The 26743-nt window shown below is 41.7% G+C and overlaps 1 protein-coding gene across 5 annotated transcripts in view; it reads left to right on the plus strand.

The window, feature by feature from the left end:
• Window positions 1-26743, plus strand: part of LOC126545637 (uncharacterized) — a 152116-nt gene that overhangs the window by 91308 nt on the left and 34065 nt on the right. Inside the window, exon 10 of one of the 5 annotated variants that reach the window (XM_050193566.2) lies at window positions 524-15531. The exons of the other annotated variants lie outside the window; for them this stretch is intronic. Within the exon in view, the coding sequence (XP_050049523.1) occupies window positions 524-661 (138 nt within the window). The 3' untranslated portion in view covers window positions 662-15531. Of the gene's footprint in view, window positions 1-523; window positions 15532-26743 lie in introns of those variants that run through there. 5 annotated transcript variants of the gene reach the window in all.

Here is a 26743-nt window from a genome sequence, read left to right on the forward strand (position 1 = left end):
AGGCTGAGTGCACATTCGACTTGTAGGTTTATTTGGATTGTAGGCAAAGGTAGGGGCATGCACATGATCTCTGAGCATTGTGTGAACACTCTCACTGCAGGTTCAAGGCACACATGGTTGCTTGCTTTCGCACACTTTCGAAAGCACACTTGCTTTCGCTGGTTGCTTTCCTAAATTCTACATTGAATCTGGCATAGGCAAGTAGAAAAGGCAACCAGTGCGTATATTTAGCATTCTTCTAACCCCTTCAGATTCTGTGTTCAGTAATAGCAAAAAGGGTGTATACTAAGGAGTCTTAAGAAAGTTTGGGGCGTCTTTCATTACATTTGCAAGTGCTGTTTTCAAGAATTATAGAGTCTTCGCAAAAAAAAAAAAAAAAAAAAAAATGTTGAATGTAAGAAATATGTCTTTTGTGGTTTTCTGGTTTTCTGGTTTTCTGTTTGATAACTTCTGAAATTCATGTAACCAGTCCTTAGGGATGTCTCATTTTACACTTTTCTTCATGTGTTTCCACTGTTCATAGGAGAGTGCTCCTGAGCCAGATGGTTCGGGATCTCATCAAAGCAAGTCAGATGAAGACCTTGATGATAAGGGAGTTACTGGCACAGAACCAGCTCTCAAGGAAGGCCCGACAGCACAGCAAGCAGTTGGAGGATTGTAGCATAGCCCTTGTCATTCTTATCCTCAAGTGCCACACTACTGCAGTTTGTTCTTTGTGCACAGCTTCCTGGAAGTGCTCTGCTTCTGTGTCATTAGACACTTGTCATACTTTTATCTCAGTTCACTGAGGTCTTTTTAAAAGAGATGCCATTAATGCCATTACAGAGCAGAGATCTGTTTGCAATACGTGATATGCACTTTTGTGGATAAAGAAGCAAGGTTTTTCTAGTTCTTGTAGAGAAATAATGTTTTATTCATTACTTGGTAAATAGCAGCTTGGCAACTGCCATAGTTAAAAAGAAAGATTAATGTAGAGGCTTTTAATGAATGGCATTAAGTTTGTTCCTGTTATGCAGATTATTGCATTGAAAAGGTAGCAGTTGCACATAATTGTGAGTCTGTGTAAGTGTGAGCAAGATGCCAAATTGTGGTGTACTTGACTCTTTCCTTGCCACAGCAGAAGGTGCCTTAAGTTAAATTTATTATTTGAAGAAATGCTATTTGCAGGGTATCCCATTATATGGCTTGAGTAATGTAGCTTGGTGCATTGGTACGTTTAACTCGAGTGGAATCCATTAAAATTAAGACTAAAACAAAGGAACAATCAAATGGAACAAGTACCTGTGCATAACTGAATGTTTATTGAAAAGAAAGCAGTCTCCGAAGAAAACGGGGCATGCAGAGGCGTCAAAAACCTCAAGCAATAGCTCAGGCATTATCAGAATTTGGAGTCTCATGGATAACAGTACATTCACACATTCAATTTAAAATTTTTCATTATCTGTTGCTCTGATTTCCCACCGCTCTTAGTTTTGCCTTCACCTGCACTGGACCTTTTCAGAAACATGCAGTGCCGTGCTCTTCCCTAGTGGTGTCGTTTGGTGAGAGGGTGCGCTGGGCAGCTGCTGTTTATGCAACTGCAAACGCATCCTGCAGATCTCTTTTCTCAAAGTTTTTACTTTGTTTAGTGATTGGCAGTTGCTGGGTGGAAGTGTGCATACTGCTGAACTTTCAGCATGCCACATAAGAAAATATGTGTGTGTATGAATGTGCTGTGCACATGCTGCAAGAACAACATGCTGGAAGATAGTGGTGTCTCATTATCACTATGAACAGATGTTGACTTGGCAAGTTGTTTGGGCTTCATCTTTTGGCGCACAATCATTAAACTTCAGGAATTGGACATTATTGCATTCCTGTGCTTTTAAGACATGAAAATGAGTAAATTAGACTTTGTCATGTGCATGTCATAGAGGAAAATGCATGAGGGAGGCCATCTATGCGATAAACAATCACCTTCTATCAATGCTGCCTCCTTTAATAGTTTTCAGTTGCATTAAGGTTCTGCAACTGCAGACTGCTATTAGATTCAGCTGTGGTACATGCTAGGTAGTTGTGACGATAGTGAATAAGGCAGAGAAGCTTGATTTGGAGCCAGTACTTTGCAAACAACACTCGCTGAGGTCATCGGCATACTCTAGTATCGGCAGTGTGAGTGGGTGTTGGCAGCTTATGTGTCATTGTTTACACATCAGTCTAGTGACACCAGAGCAGCGCACGTAACTAGTGTAGACTCTCCAAAGCATTCTCGCCACAATTTCATTTGTGCACTGCGGAAAGCCAGCCCATGTGTCGTGGCATGCATGATATTGTGCAGAGTTTGCACAGCTAATAAAAGCAACGGCACAATTGCAAGCATAGTATGCAGCTCTGCATCATAAGAAGGGTGGAAAAGGACACTGGGCATATCCAGCATTAGCAGCAACTTATGCACATGGTTAACACATTCTTTTTTCTTTAACTTCTTTTCTCGAGACGGAGATGATAGCTGTACATTGTATTGATGCATGTGTGTGCCCATGCGTATATATTGTCACTGTTGCAAACTTCTTTTTATACATGTATCTGTAAGATGCCAATGCAACATGCACAAAAGCAAATCCACAGGCACTCAGCAAAAACTTAAACAATCCCATTAACAAACAGTGCAACAGTGTTGCTGATATGACTTTTCGAGTGTTGCAGCATGATGACTGAATACTTTCACATCTGTGAAAAAATCCAGGACTGCAGTGTGCTTGCTGACTTGGAACAGCAGAAAAAAGGAATGCCTGTGCCTGCTGCAAGGACCATGCAAACACATTGTGGTAGCAGATGACAGCAGAGCCGATGAGCTTTCATTCGGGCTCCTTGGTGTCGGCTTCTAGGGGCACACACAACTTTCTGAAAAGGTCCATTGACGCATCAATACAAAATGGCTGGTGCATGCAATTGCAACCGTGAAATGGGAAGTGTCCTTCTGTACACCTGTCTGCCCTTCCTGTTTGGTTCTCTCCTTTGTCTTGGTTATCATTTTGCTAGATTCCACTGAAGGCCAAGCCTGCCCACTTCATGTCAATTGGATGGCCATTTTTCACCCATATTCCCCCTTCGCAGGAAGTGAATGGTGCTGTAGGCTTTTGCTGCCCTTTATTTAACCTTGGCAGCAAAGTTCGTGCATTATCTCTGCGGTCTCCTTGAGATTAGTTCTCAATATCAGATCTTGAAGACCATGCTTATGGTAACACAGTAGGCAGCTGGCCATTTCACTGGCTTGGATTAGTGTGGCGTTAGGCAGCATACATTCTTAGTTTGTGGTAGCTCACGCCCTGAAATGATTGAAACACAACAGCTCCAGGAGAGAACAAGTGTGCTGTAATGCAAGATTTCATGTTCTGTGCTACATGTAGCAGAATATTGCTTTGACGCCTTCTCAAAGCAGCATTATGTGCAGATCAAGAACATTCTTATGTTCAAAGTGTTTCATTGCCCCTTTAAATGAAAAATCGGGCTGTTCACACAGGCAGATCTTAATGCAGAAGTGATTGGATGATGATGCTTGCTGCAAGCTGCCAAATCAGTGCTTAATGCATTCAGAAAACCATAGGTGGAATTTATCCTTAGCTGTGGAAAGAAAAAGGTTAAGCTTCTTGTGTGCTTAGTAAAAGTTGTTACTGTGCTATTTGCTTTCTATTGCCACCTTTTGAAACCAAGGGAAAGTCAGTTCTTGGTGTTAACAGATATGCCTTTGTCTTGAGTGAGTGCATTGTTAAAACATAACTTAGTGAGCATTTGCTATGTTTGGCACCTCTGCACTACAATGCCTTAGTGGGAATGGTAATACTTGTATTCATGAAAATTTATATGTAACAAAATCAGAGCTACCACAGGAAATGGATTTCTTGCTCTGCACGTTTTAACCCTTTTGCTACCATGAGAAAGTTTTAAAATTGTACAGGATTTATTGGTGGCTTTTTTTATTGGTACCTAGAGATTTTTTTGTACTTGTAAAATCAGCATTGTGCCATCTTTAAATGCACTTCGCTCTCTCTCTCTCTCTCTCTCTCTCTTGTCATCACCCCAAGAGAAGATAAATGTTAGGTTGGACATTTATGCACTGTGTTACACTCGTGTTTTATTTTGGTAGTGTCCATCATGTTGTTATAAATGAATTCAGATTGCTCTGACTCGCTAGGCGTGGGAAGGTGCTTCACTTGCTGCAGGGTTTGAAGAATGGAAAATGTTTTTGGCATGTTGGGTATGTCAGCTGAAAACCGCCTTATTGGCAGCATCCAGCCAGCACACAAAATGCTATCAAATGGAACCCCTGCCACCACCTCACATCAACAACTGCAATTAGAAGCATGTTGACAAAATCAGCAACTTATTGGCTTATTGGTAAAACTTATGTGATAAGTGGGCATTGAGAAGTGGTATGAAAAGGGCTAAAAAGTGTGTACTGTTACCTCACATCAGAACTATATATGCCTATTACCTGTCTATACATAGATTTACAGTCTTTATTCGTGCTTGAAGAATCTTTAAATTTCATTTTCTGCTATGCTTAGCAAATCTTGTTTGGACATCTGGATGCAATCCAAAGATCAAGCTAGTTCAGTACTTTTATCAGCTTTGTGGTGGTGTCATGGCTGGTAGTAATTCACATGCTACACGTTTTTGTTGTACCTTCTTCTTTATGTGAAACTAAAAAAAGCCAGCATTCTTATCTTCAAGCTATGAAGCATAATGTTACTTTAAATCTTGTTCATTTAGTGGCTATGGTGTTGGGCTGCTTAGCACGAGGTCGCGGGATCGAATCCTGGCCACGGGCGGCCGCATTTCGATGGGGGCGAAATGCGAAAACACCTGTTTATTTAGATTTAGGTGCACATTAAAGAAGCCCAGGTGGTCGAAATTTCCGGCGTCCTCCACTACGGCGTGCCTCATAATCAGAAAGTGGTTTTGGCACGTAAAACCCCATAATTTTTAAATCTTGTTCATTTGCTGTCTCGGCCTTAAAAGCCCTTGATCCCCTCTCTTCCCCACTCCAAACTGCTGTAAGCCCTGTTTCAATGTTTAATGTTTTATGTCATTTAGTGATGGTCAAAAGCAACACCAAGAAATGTGACAAATGGTTGCCTCAAAGAAAAGTAAAGCTGTTAGAGCAACTAGATGTGATAGAGAATGTCTGCTCCAAATGTTGTTGAAATTTCCACCTCAGAGAACTATTGAGAGCCAGCACAATGTAACTTAAAGGGTATGTTTAGCATGTTGAGAATGATGTGTAGGCAGTTAGAAATGGAATGGAATGAAGTGCAAGAGTGTGAACGTGTTCTAGTTGGTTCACCAACACTGAAAAAACTGCGTAAACTACAGGACCGCAGGAAGACAAAGCAATACAGTTTTTGTGTTGTTGATCGATACAATGAAGTGCATTATGAGAAATTTTCAAATTTTTCTTAGATGTGCTTTGGAGCTCAATGGAATATCCAACACTGCATTTTTTCAGAACCATCTATTGTATGAAGATGAGATTTATTAGGAATAGAGTATTTGGGGGGAACGTGCCAGAGAAACTTAAGTGTTGTATTTGATTTTCTCCATTATACCCTATGCACTTACAAAGATAGTGCACATTTAATTCTAGTTTCGTCTTGATTTGCATAATTCAGAATTCGCAAACATTTTAGTCTCCAGGGTGATTCCACGAGAGATAGAACATGCGTGTCTGCGTGATATATTTTATTGTATTTTTTTTTGTCATGTAGGAATATTCAAACTGCACGGAACTGAAAATATTATTCCCGAAAAGCGTTTCCAGCAAGCCCCAAAAAATATTTGAAGGTGGCGGTGTGAGCGCCCTTCTATTACTTACCACAATATTTTCCAATTTTGCAACCGAAATGCAAACCAAAAACGTTGTGTTGAAAAACTTTTCTGTCCATTTTAATACACTTCACAGTAAATTAGTTCCATGTGTTTTTGATGCTCTCCACAAAGGAAAGAAATGTAAAAAAATTCGAAACATGGCTCAAATAAAAAAAAAATATTTTTGTAACTTTGATGTCTTGGCGCATTTTCTAATTTACACAGAAACTTTAAAAATGTGTCAGACATAGAACATTCTCTTTGGAACATTAAGCAAAATATAATTTTCCTACATGAAACACAAGAGAAGAAAAAATAATTAAATAAAGAAGTGTAAGAAAACTCATTTTCAAAAAATAAAATAAAAAAAGTTCAGTTTCTAAATTTTGAAAAAATTTTGGATAGAAGTCTGCTTATGTTGGGCAAAATTTGAGTTTGATATGCTTCATTTGCTTTATTCACAAAATATAACTGGCCAAAGTGGCCCATGTTGAGCATGCTGGCTTTAGTACCACAGTGACTCGTTCCAGTTTAACATTTACTCTCTCTTAAAGACAAAAGGCAGGTTGCCACAAATGAAGGAAGGTTTACCTGGGTTTTTTATTGTGGCAAGAACAGAGAACATGTTTTTGCTTTGTTTTCTGGGGCACAAGAGAAAAAACTCAACGCAACTTGTGATGCTCGAACAAATTAATTGCGCGTACTTTGCAGTTAGTATAAAAGGATCTAATCACTGTCAGCTGGCTAGCAGCAGTTCTCACAATGGACAGTGCATGTCTGCTTGACAGATTGCAGGCACACATCCACACATGCCATGACTACCACTCCACTGACTTCCGCTGATGATGCTCCTTGATGGCTGCAGCAGGCGCATGAAGCAGGGCCCCATTCTTGAGGTTGCCGCTGAGTTGGGAGACCATCTCATGTGCAGACTGAATGGAGGCTGCGCTTCCAGACCTCAGGTTGTGCAGGGAAGCTTGGTGCTTAAGGAGTCCGCCCACACCGTCACAGGCATTCTTCCCTTGCCCAGTAGCGGAAGATATCCACCTCGTAGATGTATACTTGGAATGGCACAACTCGTACAGTTGTTACTTATTTTTAAAATTGCTCGCTGCACCATTGCTGGCGTATGTTATATGACAGTGGACGGGTGCTTTTTCATCTAACGCTTCGTGCACTCTACCTAGGGCGTAGCAGACGTGCACTGCGTCGTGATGCATGTTGTCACTTATGAGAGCAAAGCTTTGTGTTGCTTTACTTATTGTAGCGACACATGTGAAAATGGATATTTGTTTCCTGTGCAAATGATACGATTGTTTTAGTTGAGAGAAGGACTGTCCAGTTTTCCACAATATCAAAATGCAGAACAATGCTTCCATGCTGCTCGCACTTCTTTGCCTCATGAAAAGCCTCGGCTTGAGTGCAGCATATGTATTCGTGAGGAATCCATTTGGTCACGCATTTGCTGAGCTCTTTCACAAAAAGGGTTGGAGACATCTTCTTGATCAAGTCACCGCTTTCCCAAACAGCAAATGTGACCTTGTCCTCGTTGACCATTCCCAGACTAGCCAAAATGAGGCTTTCACTCCATGGGCAACGCTTACATTCACCTAACATACAATCTTTGGTCTGGGAGCCGCAAAGGCACAATGCTTTCATGCATTTTAATGAGATTTCCATACTGGTTAAATTCTCAGGCGTGGAGACAAAGGCTGGCATAAGCGCAGTAAATGCAAACACAAACCGCTTGCTGTGGTGCAAGCAGCACCTATTTTGAATGCATACTGTAAAACTTTGACAGGGCTATGGAACTTTCTGGGTGAGCTGCTTTGAACATCTGGAACGTCTCACGGATAGAATGTGTCATAAACCACTTTGAGACGTACTCTCTGGCCGTTCACGATGACTTACACATTGCTATTCTTGTTCGGGCTCTGCCGAGAGCACCCAAGTTCATCCTTAGTGAAGTAGTTGAGCGCAGCTTGTACATTCGATGGGCTTAACCTTGACCTCGTGTATAGTCAAAATCTGACCACATGCTATGCTTCTCGTGCCAATTTTGGGCCTTTCCGAGCATACACGTTCTGGCAGTTGGGATTGCCTCTTGAACTCGTTTGTTTTTAACTTCTGGTTACATGATGGTTAAGAGACTGATATGCTCTGGATAGGACCTTGAACTCTCGTACGCTTGCTTGAACCTATTTAACCAGCTAGCGCATGCACGACATTCTGTGAGACGGTTCAGGTGTACTGATGCTTTTGTATGCAGCGCTTAAAGTTGAGTATATATTCGTTGCCATGACGCTTTCAACCGAGGCCCGTTTTCTCTTTCCGCAAGATCATCTGCTGCGTTTGTGAATGGAAGGTGGTGGCTTCAATGGTGAAACATAAGAAGAAATGTGGACGTACCTGTTCAAGTCTTCAATTGCTTAACTGCGAGTCGGCCTAGTTGGAACAGATTCATCTTAAAACCTTTTGTGCGCAAACACAGGGACGAAGAATAGAAGAAACACAAGGACGAGCGCTTGCTTCTTCTTCTGAAGGAATGCCTTGTCTGCTTCGTCGCCAGTGCCACTAGATGAAGACAGGATTTCCTTGAGGCGCGTAAAGCTGTGCTGGCAAACCTCGCTGGTGTCGCGAATAACCTCAGCCTCTCGCAGCAGCTTCTGCAGGGAGGCAACATCCAGAACATTTTTGTAACGAAACGTTTTTTGTTTTTTGCAATCTTTTTCTGAACTCGTAAATAATCGGCACAGAATACTGAAACCGAGCTGTGAGCCACATGCATTGTGTGTATACTGAACAGCACGGCACTCTTTCTGTCGCTTCTTCTGCACCGCTGTCATGACTCGGCCTTCAGAATGTCTCACAGTTTCATGTTTTATGAACGACGCCGGCTAAAGCTTTTCACTGTGAAAACGTACGGACTGCACTCGTTATCAAAGGGCAATGTTCTTCTGGCACCACCAGTTACCTCTGCTGTTCTTGGCGTGGGAAAGTGCGTCAGCAAGGTGCTGACAAAACATAAATTAGGCAACCTTGGCAGCCTTTGGCCCAGTCATGCCGCACTGCACTTTTTCGGGCAGCTGGAACACAGAGGTTAAGGTCGAGGTAAGACAGGAAGACTTTATCTGTGAGCGACGCGGAAAACATGTGGTAACGGAAAATGAAATATACTGCTCGGGAAACGACTCGGATAAATTTTTACAAAGGCGCAGCGTGTCGCACGCGGTGGTGCCGAAGAAGGTTCCATCCAATATCCATTGCATGTGGGGGATGGGGAGCAAGCAAGGGAGTAGCACCTCCATAATGGCGCACCTGCTGATTATGGAAGCGCTCCCTTGCTTATGAATTAGCTTGCCTTGGTGCCGCATACAGGTAATTTACTATGTGCACCAGGCTGGTTTTGGCAAGGTCAGCCACAACATGCACTCGTGGCATCTCGCATGCTGTTGACAAGCGAATAATGAAGGCATAAGTGTGATGCCCACAGAGGTTGTCGGCTGCAAACTCTGTACGCATTAGCACTTAAGAGGGTGGCAGCCCCCCACCCCGGCATAGGCTAGACACAAATAAAATCTGACAATACCCTTTTGTTGAAAACCAGCTGCTAGAGCTAAGTTCTGAAGCAGCAAAGAAATTAGAACTAGATATGCGAGAGTGCAAACTGATAGACAACCAGCAAAGGTACGGAAGCCAGCACGCTCAACATGGGCCACTTTGGTCCATTATATTTTGTGAATAAAGCAAATGAGGAAACATATTATTGCACCCACGTTTTGCATGACACAAGTGGACTTCCATGCAACTTTTTTTTTTTAAATTGGAAGCACAGTTATTTAATCTTATTTTAAAAAAATTGAGTTCTTTGAAAAAAACGTTTAAGTATTTTTTTCTTTCGTGTTTCATGTAGGAAGATGATATTTTGCATAAATGTTACAAAAAAAAAACATTCCAGGTTTGACACTTGTTTCAAGTTTCTGTGTGAAAGAAAACGCGCCAAGACATATCGAAGTTGCAAAATTTTTTTTATTTGGACCATGTTTGGAATTTTTTTACACAGCATTAAAAAACACATGGAATTAATGTACTGTAAAGTGTATTATAATGAGCAGAAAAGTTTTTCGACACAACGTTTTTAGTTTGCATTTAATTTGGCTGCGAAATCGGAAGATATTGTGGTATAGGGGAGGCTTGCACTGCCACCTTCAAATATTTTTTTGGCTTGCTGGGAACGCTTTTCGGGCAGTAATATTTTCGGTTCCGTGTAGTTTGAATATTACTACATGACATAAAAAATAAAAACGGACAAAACAAAAATATCAAGCGGACATGCATGTTTGATCTCTTGTGGAATCGCCCTCCAGTAAGCACTGAGAGCCCCAATCAGCAAAAGTATGTATGAAATAAAAAAAAAAAAAAAACTATGAGATGTTGGTATTTTTACTAATTAGGGTTCTCAGTGCTTGCTGGGGAGTACAATGTTTGGAAATTCTGAATTATGCAAATCTAGGTGAAACTTTATAATTAAATGTGTATGATCGTTTAAGTGCATTGGGCATAATGGAGGAAATTTCCAAAGGGCTGTCAGTTATTACAATGCCAGTTTGAATAGTGAAATAAATTTGAGAATTGTTGCTGTTGGCCAAAGCATTTCTGCTTGAAATTTTACACGAATATAAGGGCAACCTTCCACTCTTATATTCAACCATTGAAAGCACCTTTCTATGTTCATAAGTGTTAATTTGAGAGTGGTAACTAAGCAATTGTACATTCAATGCTGCCAGTACGACTGTTTTAGCTGTGTGTGGCACACTGGGGCAGTGAAAAAGGGCATGAGGGCTGTTGAGAAGCTCCATAGGGGCATGAAGTTTCAATTTCTGGGTAAATGCTCTGAGGTTATAACCTAGTACGCCAATTGCCTAGGCCTCTTTGACATGGAGAATCCTCCATCATCTGCAGCCACCCCACCTCACAATTTTTATGCCTTCTTTTCTCTCTGCTCTCTTCTTCCTAAGCCTGCACATACACACAATTTAACCTCAGTAGAACAAACTACAGTTAAGTAAAACCCACGACAAAATTTTTTCATTCCTAATTTTAGATAATTGAGCACCATTATTTAGTGAAAAAATTTTGTCCTGGAGTTTCAGTTCAACAAATTCTGCATGCATTGCATGCATGTACCTGGAGCACCTGTGGCAAGTAGGATATGTCGCTCAATACATGATTCATAATTTAATGTGTCCTCTAGCATGCAGAAAAATCGACAGGGTGGCAAACACCTGAGCAAGTTTCCCACCTCCTCATCCTGTTCATTGTCTTTAGCACTTCTGCACATGCGCCAAACAAATCTCTTCCATGTAGCATCAAAACAGATGCATTAAGGTTCAGACTATGACACGCTTTGATTAGAGGGAACCCAAATCAAGCAACTTCGTTAAAATTGGGCTTGCTTTATTTATGCATTTACTGAGAATGTTTACCTTGTCGTAACTTCATTTTAAGCTAAACCGTTCACTGGAAGTTAACATATTTGTTGTTTTGTTTATATCTTCCACTGGGGGTTCCAATTAAAAGGGTGTGTGTGGAGGGAGAGCGAGGGAGAGGTGTTAGAGCTTGCGTGCTGAATGAGACCACTGTCAATGAGAGAACAATGAATATTGAAATTGCAGCAGCAACCTCCTTGCTAAAATAGAATAAATCGTGTAGCACATCACCCCTAGATGTAAGCCGTATTGTACGTTCTTTTGTTCGGGAAGAAAAAAAGATTCTGCACTTTGCGTATGTGACAAAAAACACTTCCTTATTGAACCACCAAGGACCATAATTAAAATTGTGGGAAGGGTTCCAGTAACTATTTTATTTGTATCTTTTCATTAAAATAGGAATGTGAGGCATCTGTTTTAACTCTCCGTCCATACTTTTTGTTTTCTGCATTAGTAGACTAACACAGTCGACACTCTATGTAACAAATAAATGCACTCAGTGGGACAAGGATGCATATCTGAATGATGCAGCACATCTGTGCTGAATTGTGCCGATGATGTACATGTTTGTAAACATAGCACAGTCATTATATGCACAAAGACATTTCTTGCTTTGAAATGTCATATCTTTATTGGGCCTGCTTTTTGGTGGGTTGAAGACTGTCATTGTCCTGAGGGTGATCACTGACATGAACGTGATAGTTTGTGCATAAATGCTTGTGCTTGCACTAATTTACAGGAATTTCAACCTAGTGCAGTTGCTGTCTCATTAAAATGAAAGTAAAATATGTTTGTTTTTGAAGAGGAAGTTCAGAATAAATGACTGAGCTTCTCGCTTGTCCATCTTCGTTTAGCAGCTAGGCAAATGAGCCTAGCCATTGCTAGGAACACCTGGCTTGTCCGTTCAGATCAAAGCAGATTTCACAAAAAGCAGTGTGAGAGCTAATGCTTGGCACACTCGAGAAAGTACCACTGTAAGACACTGTATTTTAACTTCCATCTTTGCTGGATATCACATGAATTTGCTCAAGTCTAGATTACTGCTAGTGACCACCAAGGCACTTGTACCACCTTCTGTATGATTTCCAAGTTCGTCATGCTCATAGCCAGAGAGTATACAATGTGCCAATATGAAAGGGAACACCAGATTTCTGTTTAAAACTAGTGACTTTTCTTGTTCCTGCACTGAAATAAGTTCCATAGAGTGGAATTATTTGGTGTGAGAAACTACATGCTAAATAGCATTGACTGAGGCATGCACTTACGTGTTTACATGAATAGCTATTTAAAAACAGATTGTTTCCTTTCATAGTGGTGCAGTGTGCACATGTAGCCATGCAACATATCTATGGTTGCCAGCAATAGTTTAACCCTAGAGCATACACTATAGAGCCTGCTACTCTCAAAAAGCAGACCACTTCTGGGAAGTGACAGTAGCAACCACAGTACCATTACGGGGCTGTGTGTCCTCTCTGGCTATGAGCATACCAACTTGACTGATATTTCTAGTTGTAAGTTTGCAATTCCAATGCACTAGTTCTCATTGTTTATTGCTTGTCAAGGTGGCTAGCCAAACCACCTTGCAGATAATGCAGTATTTGGATGAGTGGCTTCTGTGACAGTTTTATAAGCTATATGCAGTTGTAAAACATGCTGCAGTGGAAAATATGTTGTCTTCGAATATGGTGCTCTAAAGTGACAAAGTTGACAGGTTGCACTTAAGGAAACCATTTCAAGTGAAACATTGTTAGTCCTAAAAGCTTATTTTCCCCACTTTCATATTGCATCCCAGTCCTTAATAGAAATTGTCAAAAATTTAGTTTGTCATGGCCCCTTTGAGAGCATTTAAGACAAAGTTGCTATGGGAATTGTAACTTGTCATTTCATGGTCTGATATTCTTGCCATTTTGACAGCACTGCCATGTTTGCTTCCATGCCTCTGGCTCTTGTCTATTGTTACTGTGTTTTTTATACTGTGCTTGCTGTTTGTTTTGCATGGTGAACTAAAATATAAAATCCTGTAGTTGTAACCCTGGGCATGGCCCAGAATTGTCAGAAGACACAGCATGTAGGTTGTGTCATGCCATGGTTGCCTTTGTTAACAGTACTATGATGCAGGGCATGACAGTCATAATTTACATTGTAAGAAGGGCATCAAGAGCATTTAAAAAATTTTTTAACATAGTTTCAGCATTTTGTGTAACTTAATATTTCCAGATTCGTCGAATGTGTTTCTAAATTTAGGGCCAATAGGTGATTCGAACTGTACTGTGGGTATTAAAGTGCGTGCAACAAAGTGATAGTGTTTATGCATGGGATGTGCATGAAGAATGGCAATTTTGGCATTGAGTCATTTCTTAGTTTGTGGGACATACTTTAAGTTGCTTTAAGATACGAACTATGCACATCAAGTTCTAATTTGTCATTTATTGTGAGTATTGGCCATTTACCTAGCTGTGCTGTTTGCTATCATAATTTTGCCGTGGCTAGAAGTCTGTGTTACTTTTTCTTGTAGAAGAATTTTTGAGGACTCATATGTGCAGGTAAGATCATCCTTCACAACTTCGCAGTATTTGAAGACACTTTTCTGCAGCATAATCAACCATGGCAGCAGGCTCTGTTCTGTAAAATGGGCTGTTAAAGTCCAGTCATTCTACTTAATGCTCTCGTTCTTTTTAGCTCAAAGATACACACAAAAAGACTTCTTGCGTTTGCTGGTATATCTTAAAACTGGCAGGCTTTTCTAAAATCTTGACCTAGTACTTATTTACTGATAATTTACCAACTCTGCTGCCTTTCAGGTAGATGATAGCTCATGCAACATATCCTAATGAGAATTTATTGCTAAATGAATTTATAATGAACAATTTGCATTACTGTTCTATAATAGGCAGTAGCAGGAATGTGTGTATTTCATGCTTCTGTGTGGCTGAGAACATTCAGAACTTGACTTGTTTTCTGATCCTTTCACACACCAGAAATGTGCATTGGAAATGTGCATTTGGTAAATAATAAACCTTCTGCTGGCATTCTGGTTATTCCGTTTTGGGAGTTTAAGAAAGCAACTTTCTTTTAATGCCTGATTCATCACTAAATAAATGTTACTGAATATTTTTTAAATATATAAGCATTGTTCATATGGTTTCTGCCAGGCAGATACCAGTTGCTACCCAGATATATGAACTGTGAAATTTTTTGTAATGATTACCTACCTGTGTATGAGAATTCTAAATAGGGCTTCACAGGGTTGTATTGCAGTGGAGGTTTTGGATTAAAATTGTCATTGCAAATGTGGAGAGTTACCAGACCTACACTAGTAAGGCAATTTTAAATCGGAACCTACAGTGTAAATTTCTCAGCTTTAAGCCACAAGGGCTCCTCTTCATATGTGATTTCCATTCCTGTGCTTGGCCTAACTCAAGTGTATACTTGTCGAACCAAAATTTTTTAACATTTTATGATGGTAAACTGGGGATTGCAACCTTGTCTACCTCCAAAGTGAGGCCATTTGGTGTCTTCCTGTCTGTATGTTTGTCAGGCATGTTTACTCTGTAACAGTGTTGTGTGCCTTGGAGTATAGCTAGGTGTTAAAGCTACAGTGGGACGTTGCAGTTAAATATTTCAAAAGCTAGTGTTTTCTTTTTCGTTTTTTTTTTGTCTGAAGCTGTAATTATAGTACAGAGCAGTTTTAAATGGCAATGATGGCAATTGAATGTACGACCAACTTTCTCTATTGCTTCAGAGCTTGATGGCCGATTGTTGGCATCCCAACTTTGTTACTACAGCTGCAAAGAGTTACCAAATGTAACAAATATCTGTGGATTGCTTTGTGCAAGCGCATTTTTCTTCCCTGTGTGTTGTTATGCTTGATGGGTGGAAGCAGTTTGTATGTGTGTAATTTATTCTTGTGCGATTGATTTTTCTGCATCTTTCTTTTTAGTCTCTGTTCGTGTGTTAAGCAGCATTTCATATTTGCATGTGGAGCTATCGACGTGACAAGTAGTTTTTTACCTTGTTGGTGTGGCAAGTAGTTTTATACTTCACTTAATATTTTTATCTTATGTACATAATGGATGTGTGTAGCAGCAGTAACTATTAACAATACTTTTATGAAAGATATGACACCTAGATTTTGCTATGTATTTCACAATAAAATTTTTGCTGTGTCAGAAGGTAAATAAAAATTCATGGATTACACCGTGTGGTGTGTGAATTCCTACACTACTTATTGGTTGGCATTACACACACACCTTTACCATGTCAATGCTCAGATTCAAGAGAATAATGTTGGTGTGGACAAATTATCTGACATGTGTGATGGGTGTACTCAAGGCCATGCAATTATGAAGTTGCTTTTAAACGTCTTTCTTATATTCGGTAACAGCTATAGGTCGGCAAGATAACTCTGACTCGCTCAAATATTTTTAGCTTATAGCCACTCAAGCTCGAATATCGCAAAACCAGTCTTTGCCAAAATCACTTGAGCAGTCAAAATCACTCGGGCAATCACTCAGATTTGCGCAGTTGAACTTGCTCAGACACGGTGTATATAAATTACAGCAGCAATGACGACGCTAGCTTCTGTTGCATTGTAATTTTTTGATCCGACATCTACAATGTTTTAACAATGTCTCAAACATCTGTACATGCTCAGGAGTGCATGTTGCTTTTATGATCATGTTCAACTTATATCAAGTGCAGCTTTTTGCTTATGTCCATCAGTGCTTTGAGAGCGTATCTTACTTATTTTGAGCAATCTTTCCCATTATGTGGAGTTTTTCCTCTCAAAAGAGCATGCAGTCCATTTCAGGCTGACCTTCGGCATAAGTTTGATTAGCAGCCTAGTCTCTTACTTTTTGAACACCGCCTCTGTAAATGACCTTATTTTTTGCTGTACAGTACTGTACAACACTACATTATTCAATACGGTACAAGTAAAAAGCACGCAAAGGCTCCAGTGCCAGTTCAAGGCACACAGCTAGACCACCTTGCTTGCACAAAAAATTTGTGGTGCCGCAACATTCATATGGGTACGGGTTACCTGCGAAGCTGTTAGCTAGGCTGAACACATGGGCTGCTTATATTATGAAATAATACATTTTTTTCATACAGCACCACACTATGCTGACACAAGCGCTGCCGCGGTCACTGCACCTCCCATGCATCTGTGGCAACCACTGCGTCAGCCGCTCCAGTGCCTTTGATGTGCGTGACATAAGCACAGAAGCACAGGCCATGTGTACAGGTGCCATTGCCGCACTCTTTCCTCGTCTCGTTATTCGTCACAGGATTTAAACCGAAGTGCATTAAGGCCAACTTGCTACATTAAGTGCACTTTCTTATATAGTGTTTTTCTCACAACACCAAATTTATGTGGTTCTATTTGGACCCAAGACATTAAACTTGTTTTGCGAAGTTGGCAAAGTGCTCAAAGCCTGCTTCACATCCACTGTGGGTTGGCCTGGTATTGCACTGTCTCCAGGATCGGCCCATGCATTCCTGCCCACGCACTGATATGGACGTAAGCCAGCCAGGGTGCCCACACTGGGAACGCATGCGGGGGATGCATATGGGGGCTAGAGCTAAACAACTTTGCAGTAAAAAGCTGATCGAACGCTGAGGAGGCTCGTGCATGTTCCCTAACCTAACAACCATTGCTTCAAGAGCCTAAAGAATCCTGTAAAAAAGGAACACGGTGCTTGCTGCTGTAAAAACAGAAGTCCCACAAGGCATTGCCATTTATTTATCAGGTGACTGCGTTGATGATGCGGCTGCCATCGTCAAGCCTATATGCCTGATGGCGCCAGTCCAGTCTCTTCTTCCACCGAGGGGCTCTGTGAGTACTGTCCACTACATGGCTCCCCCCTTAGCGATGAAGGCACTACCGTTGAGTGGTTTAAGTTGTGGAGGTGGCACTGCCAGAGTCCAGATGAGCTGGCTTCAAGCAGTTAATCGAAATTGTCTTTTCATGCTCGCTGACAAGAAGTGTGAAAAAATTGGTGTCACGGGTGAGGACTTCGAAGGGACTGTCGTAAGGAGCTTGTAAATGAGCGCGAGTGTCGTTTGGATGGATAAATATGTGACTGCTATGAAGTAAGGATGGGCTCATGTAAACATTTCTGTGGTTGTTACGTAGCGGTGGTGGTATAACAGTAGCCATTGTAATGCGAAGGCGGTCAGCGTAAGATTGTAGGTCAGCAGATGATGGTTCCAAGGTGAAGAACTAACGGGGTATGTGAAGTGTCGTGCTGAAGACGAGTTCTGCTGAGGAACACTGTGCATCTGCTTTCAGAGCTGTGCAAAGACCTAGTAGAACCAAAGGCAGGCACTCTGTCCATGGAGTCATGGGCACGAAGTGCTGCATTCAGTTGACGGTGGAAGCGTTCTACCATGCCATTGGAACTTGGGCGATAAGCTGTCGTTCGTATGTGCGTTACACCCAAAAGATGGCAGAGAGCTTGAAAGAGGAAAGAGTCAAATTGTCTTCCTCTGTCTGTCGTTATGGTGTGGGGTATGCCGTAACGAGAAATCCAGGTATTTAAGATGGCTTGAGTAATGTGAGAGAGTGGCATTGCTTCAGGCCAGTGTGTGAAGCGGTCGATACAAGTGAGTATGTATCTTTGGTTTGAGGACGATGGTAGCGGACCAATGATATCGATGTGAACGTGGCCAAAATGAACGTCTGGTGGACGAAAATGACCAGGCACGTTCACAGTGTGTCAACTGACTGGCGCGCTGGCACTGTATGCATGCCCGAGCCCAGCAACAAACGTTAGCGTTCATACGTGGCCACAGATAGTGGGAAGTGATGAGACATTGTGTGGCACGTACTCCAGGGTGCGATAAGGAGTGTAGTGCGTAAAAAACTTGCTGGCAAAATTGTTGTGGAACGTACGGTCAAGGACGATCCCTAAACATGTTGCATATCACTGGGACGTTGCAGCCAGGCAGTAAGATATCTTTAAAGCGCAGAGAATCATTGGCAGTTTCGAGTGTTTGAAGTTCACAGCCTGTGTGTTGAGCGTTAGCGAGGCGGACAAAGTCACTGCCGGAACGGTTTACTTGGCTTGCATTTATATGAGCATTGAGTAAATAAAATGCTCTCTGCACCATGGGCGCTTACCCATTCTCACATTTGCGAAGCCACGGCTTTCCCTCAAAGTATGGGCATCACTATGGATAATTTTCATGCCACCAAATGTGCACATTTTTTGCGTGGTTTAAATTACACACGTTGGGAACTCGAAGCAAGACAGATATTTCATATATTTCAGACTTTTTTTACTATCAGTACTTATACTAAAAATCGAAAATTATTACTTTCGTTGATGCTTCATGAGGCACTTTGAAGTTTCATATAAACTCTCCGAGCAATTATTTCTGCTTTACTTCCATTCAAAACGCCAATGATCTGGATACAGTATAATGCATCAAGGTGTATGTATAGGCCCATTAGCTTACTCCCAGTATTATATAAAATGTTTGCCAAAATAATCTCCAATAGAATAAGAGCGACACTGGACTTTAGTCAACCATGGGAACAGGCTGGCTTCAGGAAGGGATACTCTACAATGGATCACATCCATGTCATTAATCAGGTTATCGAGAAATCCACAGAGTACAATAAGCCTCTATATGGCTCTCATAGATTACAAAAAGGCATTTGATTCAGTGGAGATACCAGCAGTCATAAAGGCATTACGTAATCAAGTAGTACTGAAAGCTTGCGTAAATACCTTGGAAAATATCTACAGAGGTTCTACAGCTACCTTAATTCTACACAAGAAAAGCAGGAAGATACCTATAAAGAAAGGGGTCGGACAGGGAGACAATCTTTCCAATGCTATTCACTGCTTGCTTCGAAGCAGTGTTCAAGCTATTAAACTGGAAAGGCTTAGGAGTAAAGATCGACAGCGAATATCTCGGCAAACTTCAGTTTGCCGATGACATTGTTGTATTCAGCAACAATGCAGACTAGTTACAACAAATGATTGAGGACCTTAACAGGGAAAGAGTAAGGGTGGGATTGAAGATCAATATGCAGAAGACAAAGATAATGATGAATAGCTGGGCAAAGAAACAAAAGTTCAGGATCGCCAGTGAGCCTCTAGAGTCTGTGAAGTCTGTTTACCTAGGTTAACTAATCACAGGGGACCCTGATCATGAGAAGGAAATTCATAGAAAAATAAAAATTGGTTGGATCGCATACGGCAGACATCGTCAGCTCCTGACTGGAAGCTTACCATTGTCATTGAAAAGGAAGGTGTACAATCAGTGCATTTTACTGGTGCTGACATATGGTGCAGAAACTTGGAGACTGACAAAGAAGATTGAGAAAAAGTTAAGGGCCGCACAAAGAGAGATGGAACGATGAATGCTAAGCATAACGTTAAGAGACAGAAAGATAGCGGTTTGGATCAGAGAGCAAACGGGTATAGCTGATATTCTAATGGACATTAAGAGAAAAAAATGGAGCTGAGCAGGTCATGTACTGCATAGGTTTGATAACCGTTGGACCATTAGGGTTGCCGAATGCATACCAAGAGAAGGGAAATGCAGTTGAGGGCGGCAGAAGACTAGGTGGAGCAATGAAATTAGGAAATTCGCAGGTACTCGTTTTAATCAGTTGGTGCAGGACAGGGCTAATTGGAGGAAGAGGCCTTCGTCCTGCAGTGGACATAAAATAGGCTGATGGTGATGATGATGTATATATGTTGCGACTAATGCGTTTTGAAATAAAACCTTAACATATGAAAGGACCGAAAATGAGCACATTTCTAGTGCTAAGGAAAGAGTTAAAGCTGCAATGGGGCCGATCGGGGCACGTATTGCATTACTAGGCGGTGTGGCATTTAGGTGAGTCAAACATTTTGCTAGTTTCCCTGCAGTGCATGCATTTCACATGTGGAGGAATTGTATGGAATTGCATTTATTGTCTGTGCTCTCTTGCTGCAGGAATGCACTTTAGCCCAACAACCACTCAATACAGTCCACTTTGTGTGTATGTGCATATTCACACATTCTTTGGGTGAGAGAGCATTCTCTTTGCATTGACGAATAGTCGGTGGTGAAAAGGTATGTAAATTAATGTGTGCAAGTTTGCATGCTTGGGAACTATGCCACAGCGAAAAACATGGGACACCCTTGGTACGCGAATCGCAGTTAATGCCAACCAGCATAAAACCTGTAAGCATTTGATTAAATGTACATTTCACAAAAAAGGTCCATACATTTGACTGTATAACTTGGCACCTTTTATCATAAAGTGTGACTTGATAGACACAGGCCCTTCATTTATGTAACCTCAGTCAGGCTTACTTGTTCCAATGGTCCTGCTCGCAAATCACTTAAGATTATGTGGACTCAGCCTTGCACGCAATCTCATGGACTCTAAAGCAGTTGGAATTGCATGTGATTATAACTTGATCAGTCTCCCATACTTTGATTCAGTGGTACTCATTCTTCCCAGTACTCACTTGGGCTCAATTCAGACTTGTGCCCACTCATACTGATTGGGGGTAACTGGATCAGTCTCTCGCAGTGATTGTCATAGCAGGAAAGACAGGGGACAAAAAAAAAAGGCTGTGTGGCTGCTTTTTTTTCCCACATCATTTTACACTCAACTGTGGCAATTCATGTTTTACCAACTAACCAAACAATCGACTACTATACAAGTCTTAGATTAGTCTGAGTGAGTTCACTGACCTATGTAGTTATTACTGTTTCGTAGAAAGGATGGGATTAGTGGACTAGAGTCACAAGGGCACATAAAGGTGTTACGAGCGGGGAATAAATTTGCCTTTCCATATAAAGCCCATGGAAAAAGGTTAGTGTTGTCTTTTTGCATCTCCTGCAAACATCCACTTGTGGGATGTGTTTGGGGGCATTCCAAGTAGCAGACTGACATTTAAGGCTTATGAGCACGTCGGCGTTTATGAAACAGACGTTTTCCTTCGCAGAGAGGTTGAAAGTGTCATAATTGCCTTATGGTCAGCATTTTTCTTGGTTTCTCGTAGAGCTTGCTTAGTTGCTGATCTCTAGTGTTGTGCTAGGAACTACAGGGCTAGTCAAAAGTTGTATTTCTGGGCATTTTTTTCTTGGGCAGAGTCAGGTGCACTGAATTAAGGAAAGAAAAAGATCCAAACACATCAAGTCTGGTGCTCAAGGGGTAGTCCTCCCTGGGCAAATGTTTGATGCACCAGACAAGCATTGATTGAAAGATTGTAATTTTGGATGCTGAGGGAGTGAACTAGTCTGGACAGCACTGCAGGCAAAGGGAGAACAGTATATAAGGCAGTTATATTTTTTATTATAGGTTTTATGTGTTCATTGCTTTTGAGGGCACTTATATGTAATGGAATTACAAGGGGTTATTAAAGTAGAAAGGTGGGCAAGCTGGTAAGCATTCATAGTGCTAACAGTGCAGTAAAAAAAAAGACGACGGGCGGAGTGAAGCAAACACAGGTTTCTTTCACCCCATCTGTTGTTTTTCGCGCTGTTACCATTATGAATACAAAGGGTTAAGAGTGTGTTAGTCCAGACTGTAAAAGAATGCAAGCACTTTAACGGCATGACATTGACAGTAGGGATAGCAGGGATCTAGCATTATTGCAAAGCAAGTGCTCGAGAGGGCTCCTTGTATGTATAGGTGGATTATATTCCTTGGGTAATACACAAAGAAGGCCAGAAATAGGTGTGGGTGAATTTGTTCGTTTGAGTGCCATGCCTTTTGCAATGTCTTGGTGGGGAGGCATTCAAGGTGTGGTGGTATGTAATTGGGCAGAGCAGATGCGGTCTTCTCGATCGATCACTTCCAGGGTGTCTGCTGCAATGCCTCATTGGCACAATGGCCATTCTGCCATCTGACTTGGCCATTCTGTGTCCACTGTCAGTCTGAATACCATTGCAGGTAAATGTTATTCTAGAAGACTGAACATGTATTGCAATAGTGCCACTGCGAAATTGCATGTTGGCACATTTCTTTGCAATTCTTGTTGTATGGGGCATGTGGAAAGCTTTAGGACTTCACACAGCCTCTGCATAATCTTTGGAGGTGACTAACAAGATGAATCAATACAGATCCTTGTTTAGTGTTTGCCTTGTGTACTTTTAATGCGATTTGCATTCTTGGGATCCTTCATATACTTTCTGGTAACTGTGTCTCCAATTGTTTTCCCGCCAGCTTGGATAATTAGATAGTCCATGGTCTGACGGGTAGAGTATCCGGCAGTTGTGCTAAGCGAACCGGTTTTGAAACAATCCATCGGACCAACTTGGGCCACTGAGTATGCACCATTGGATATGTTCCACTCTTTAATGGCAAAAGAAAAACTGTTTATACTTTATCTGGTGAACCCACATCTTTTATATTCAGACAATCGTGTCTGGATATATATTCACACATGCCATGCACCTACTTCGCAGCAGTACCACTATATGGTGCAGCATGTAGTGGGAAGTGCGAGAGAGGAGCTCGGCTGCATACATGCCTCATACGGTGCGTCACTACACTGATAATGCGTTAGCATTCTTAGGGTACTTCGAGCACTTTCTTGGGGCTAAGTATGTTTGTATGTATAACCATTTTCCCCCTAACCTGGATCACTGTGTAGTCCATGTACGAATGGTTAGAGCCTCAGGCTACTGTGCTGAGGGAAAAGAGTTTGAAACCAACAGTCTCTCTCCCTCGCTTGCCGCACTCTCAGTGGCATATACTTAGTAACCCAAGTTGGTGAGAGGTTCATTGAAGAGCAGCACATACGTAGTGCTTTCATGGCACAGCTCGCTAAAATATTGGCTTGAAATGCATTCATTCAAAAGCGGCACATACCCAGTGCATTTGTGCCGCAGCCTACCAATGCTTCTGGTTGCTGTCTTTGAGGAACCCTTGTGACGTTCGTTTCCGCTTAGCATCGGAGAAATATAAGGGATATTTGTCATCATTTTAGAGCGGCACATTCCCAGTGGCTTATACCTTGTTACCGAAGTTGGCGTCAAAGATCTTCATTGGAGAGGGGCACACACCTACTGGCACATACCCAGTATTCCAAATCGGCATCAGAGTTCCTTTGAGTAGCAGTACATACCCCGTCCCGCGTCTATGTTGACCCGTGTCGGTGTAAAAGAGGTTCATTGAAGAGTGGCACATATATGTACATCAGCACATACTCTGTGACCCAAGTTGGTGTGATGGTTGGTATCAAACCCTGTTACCTCAGCACAGCTGCCCGATGTGTTACCAATTCCACCACTGACTACCCAGCGACCCAGGTAGAGGCGGGAAAACAGATATGAACATACATAGATAGATGCTTACATAAATAGCCCCCGGAAAGTGTGGGAAGTGCCCTAAGAATACTAATGCACCGAAATATCCTTTTAATTTCTCCGATGCCGGGCGGAATTGAACCCACGCCACACGGTTTCCCAAAGGACAGCAATCCAACGTTTTGAGGTTGCACCACAAATGCACTGGGTATGTGCTGCTCTTAAATGAGCCTCTCGACAACTTGGGTCACTGGGACTCTTCTATTATTAGTCCCCGACAGTCTCCGACTGCTTGAAGCTGCTATGCCACATTCAATTTGGCTCGGACAGCTTTGGAACCTCTGCTCACTAGTCCGAGAATTGTCAGAAGCACATTAGTTTTTTCACGGACCAGAAGTTCCGGACTGCGCGCAAACTGTCGGAGATGTCAGCAGATTTTTGCTCAAACAGCTAGCAGATGATGGCTGTCAGAAAAAGATGCATATAGCATGTGTCACCTGGTTATAAAGGAAGACATGGGCTTATGTGTACATTGCACATTCCACACGCAAATATTGTACACTCAGTTATCATGTATCTTACTTTGGTGATGTGTGTGCCACCATGCGAGCTTTTCAGGAGTCGTGCAATTCTTCAGCTTTAGTCCTCTTTTTCTTTTCTTTTGAGACAAGCACAGGAATGAAATGCACATGCTTGCTTTTCTTGATGTGTTTTACAAAATCTGTCATGCTCATTACTATATGTGTAGTAAAAAGGTGGATTTCATCTTGTTGAGTTGAGTGAAAGTAGTGTGTGAGGAAGCATATCCTTGCATATGTGGCTGTTTCTCACTGCCAGCTGGGATGGTATACAATCGGAGGTTCTCCAATTGCTGTTCACACATGTTCATCCCTTTTGTTGCGAAGTTCGAGCACTTGCTTTTTGACATAGAGAGAGTGTACAAGTGCTCTGTCCTAGGTGCACATCGAGCCTTTCATAGACAGTCTCACAAGCTTTGAGGATATCAGCGGACGCTTTCTCCGTGAACAGTGATGTGGTACGATTGCGAATTTGCTTATGTTCGTGTGGGAATTCTGCTTAAATTTTGCAGGCAATGACAGAGCTTAACTACAGTGGTTAAGTGGCACAAAAAGCAAGTGTGTGACATAACTAGCGCTTTGTGAGCATGTTCTGTGCTCTCAGGCTGTGGCATGCACTGTGCTCTCAGTGCATGCCATGTAAGCGTTCCTGTTCTCTCTTGTGGCCAAAGTCAAAGAAGGTGCATTGTGGGTACTCTTGTTGCAAGATGTGAGCAAGTTTGACACAGTCAGCAAGTGAGCTGTACTGCCTGTGCCTCTATAGTAAATTGTGTATAAGTGGCATTACATATAGTCAAGCTTATTTGTGCACAATTTCAGCAGGGAAATCTTATGTTTGCAAGGCAAGCCTTCATTTAGTACAGTGCTAGAAAGAAAGGACTGTGATGTATCCCTAACTGCCATAAATGCACATGCGCCACAGAAACAAAAGTGTAAGTGCACTGCACACACATGCACATGCACAAACAAGAATTTGCATATTCTCTAAAAATCCATTTTACACATTTTATCTTCAGGTGAACTAAATCCAGCACTGCCAAGGTTGAGCATCGTACTTGGTTCTTACAAGACATCGTGGTGAACAAGAAATTAGGAAATTTCTTGTATAATAATAACTCTTGTGCAAGCTTTTCCTAAATTATTTGTGTTTGTAGTCCATCTGCATTCCTTATAAGCATGGTATGAAGGTATCTTTGTCATTGATATGTTCAATTCAAGAGAAAATCTGAGTTAATAGAGTGAGCCCGGCTGAGTAGAATTTTCTTGGAGTCTGGGTCCGAGTGAGTCTGGGTGATTATAGGTCTGTAAAGTCCGAGTCTGAGTGAGCCTGGCTGAGTAGTATTTTCGTGAATCTGAATCCAAGTGAGCCTGGCTGAGTAGTATTTTTGTGAGTCTGAATCAGAGTGAACCCAACTGGCTAGAATTTCGGTGAGTCTCGGTCCGAGTAAGCCTAGATCTGTATAGATCTGGCGAGTTTGAAACAGAGTGAGCCTGGCTAAGTATAGTTCTGGTGTCCGAGTGATCTTGACTGAGCAGAATTTCAATGAGTCTGAGCTCTAAGCAACAGGGATTATTTGTGATTGAGTCTAAATGAGCTCTGTTTATTTTGCCTACCTATAGTGAAGTACCTAAAAGCAAAGCAGCATGGCACGCTTTGACAGTAGGAATGGCACTAGACAATCAGTGCTGTAAACTGAGCTCACATGTTGAGCAAATGGTTTATTTGAAATAATAGAAAATGGAAGGCAAGAGAAGGATTAGAGTGAGGGACGGAGGGTAAAGCTTTTTGTGCTCAGGGTGAGGGAGGACGGTAAAGTTTTTTCAACATGAGGGTGAGGGAGGAAACAAAATATAAGGTCATTTCCCAACCTCTGCTTAGGAGTGCTGCTTGGATGGAGCAGCGTGTCCAGAAAGAAGCACAAGAGAAAAGCTAGGCTACCGCATGACGCGTTTCTTCTCAGTGTTCGCGTAAACTGGTGGGCCATGTATTTTGGAGGCCACACGCATGCTTCACGGTGGCAGCACTAGATGGCACCGAGTGTTTTTAGTGAAACACAAATGGAGTCATGCTGCAGTACATGCCTCGTACATAACTCGTTTTGATGGTGGCAATATGTTGTGTCGCTATATTGATTCAATGCTAAAAGCATTACCGTCTGCAGTCATCACGAGATGTGTTCTGCTGAATTAGTTTCATTACTAATCACATTAACGTCAACATTCATCTTGAGATGGGTTCTGCTGGAATACGCAGATTACATTTCTCCCTCTGTGTGTCATCCTTCCCCCTCCCCAAGGAAAAACTTGGTGGGAGCTTTGGCCTTGCTGCATGGTGAACTCGTATGAATTTACTAGTTTGTAGAAGTGTTGCATGTCTCAGTATTGTTACAATTTACTAGTTTAGTGGTGGAGCAGGTTTTCAGTTGGAAGTTCTTCTGTCACTTTTCATTTTTTTACATGGTTGGGGATTGAAGTACTTAAAGGTCCCTGAAATGGTTTGGACAAATTTTGTACATGCATAGAGTACAGCTACAGTAAAACATTAGCACCACAATTTAAGTG

The sequence above is a fragment of the Dermacentor andersoni genome, chromosome 1 (assembly GCF_023375885.2).
Source record: "Dermacentor andersoni chromosome 1, qqDerAnde1_hic_scaffold, whole genome shotgun sequence".
NCBI classification, from domain to species: Eukaryota; Metazoa; Arthropoda; class Arachnida; order Ixodida; family Ixodidae; genus Dermacentor; species Dermacentor andersoni.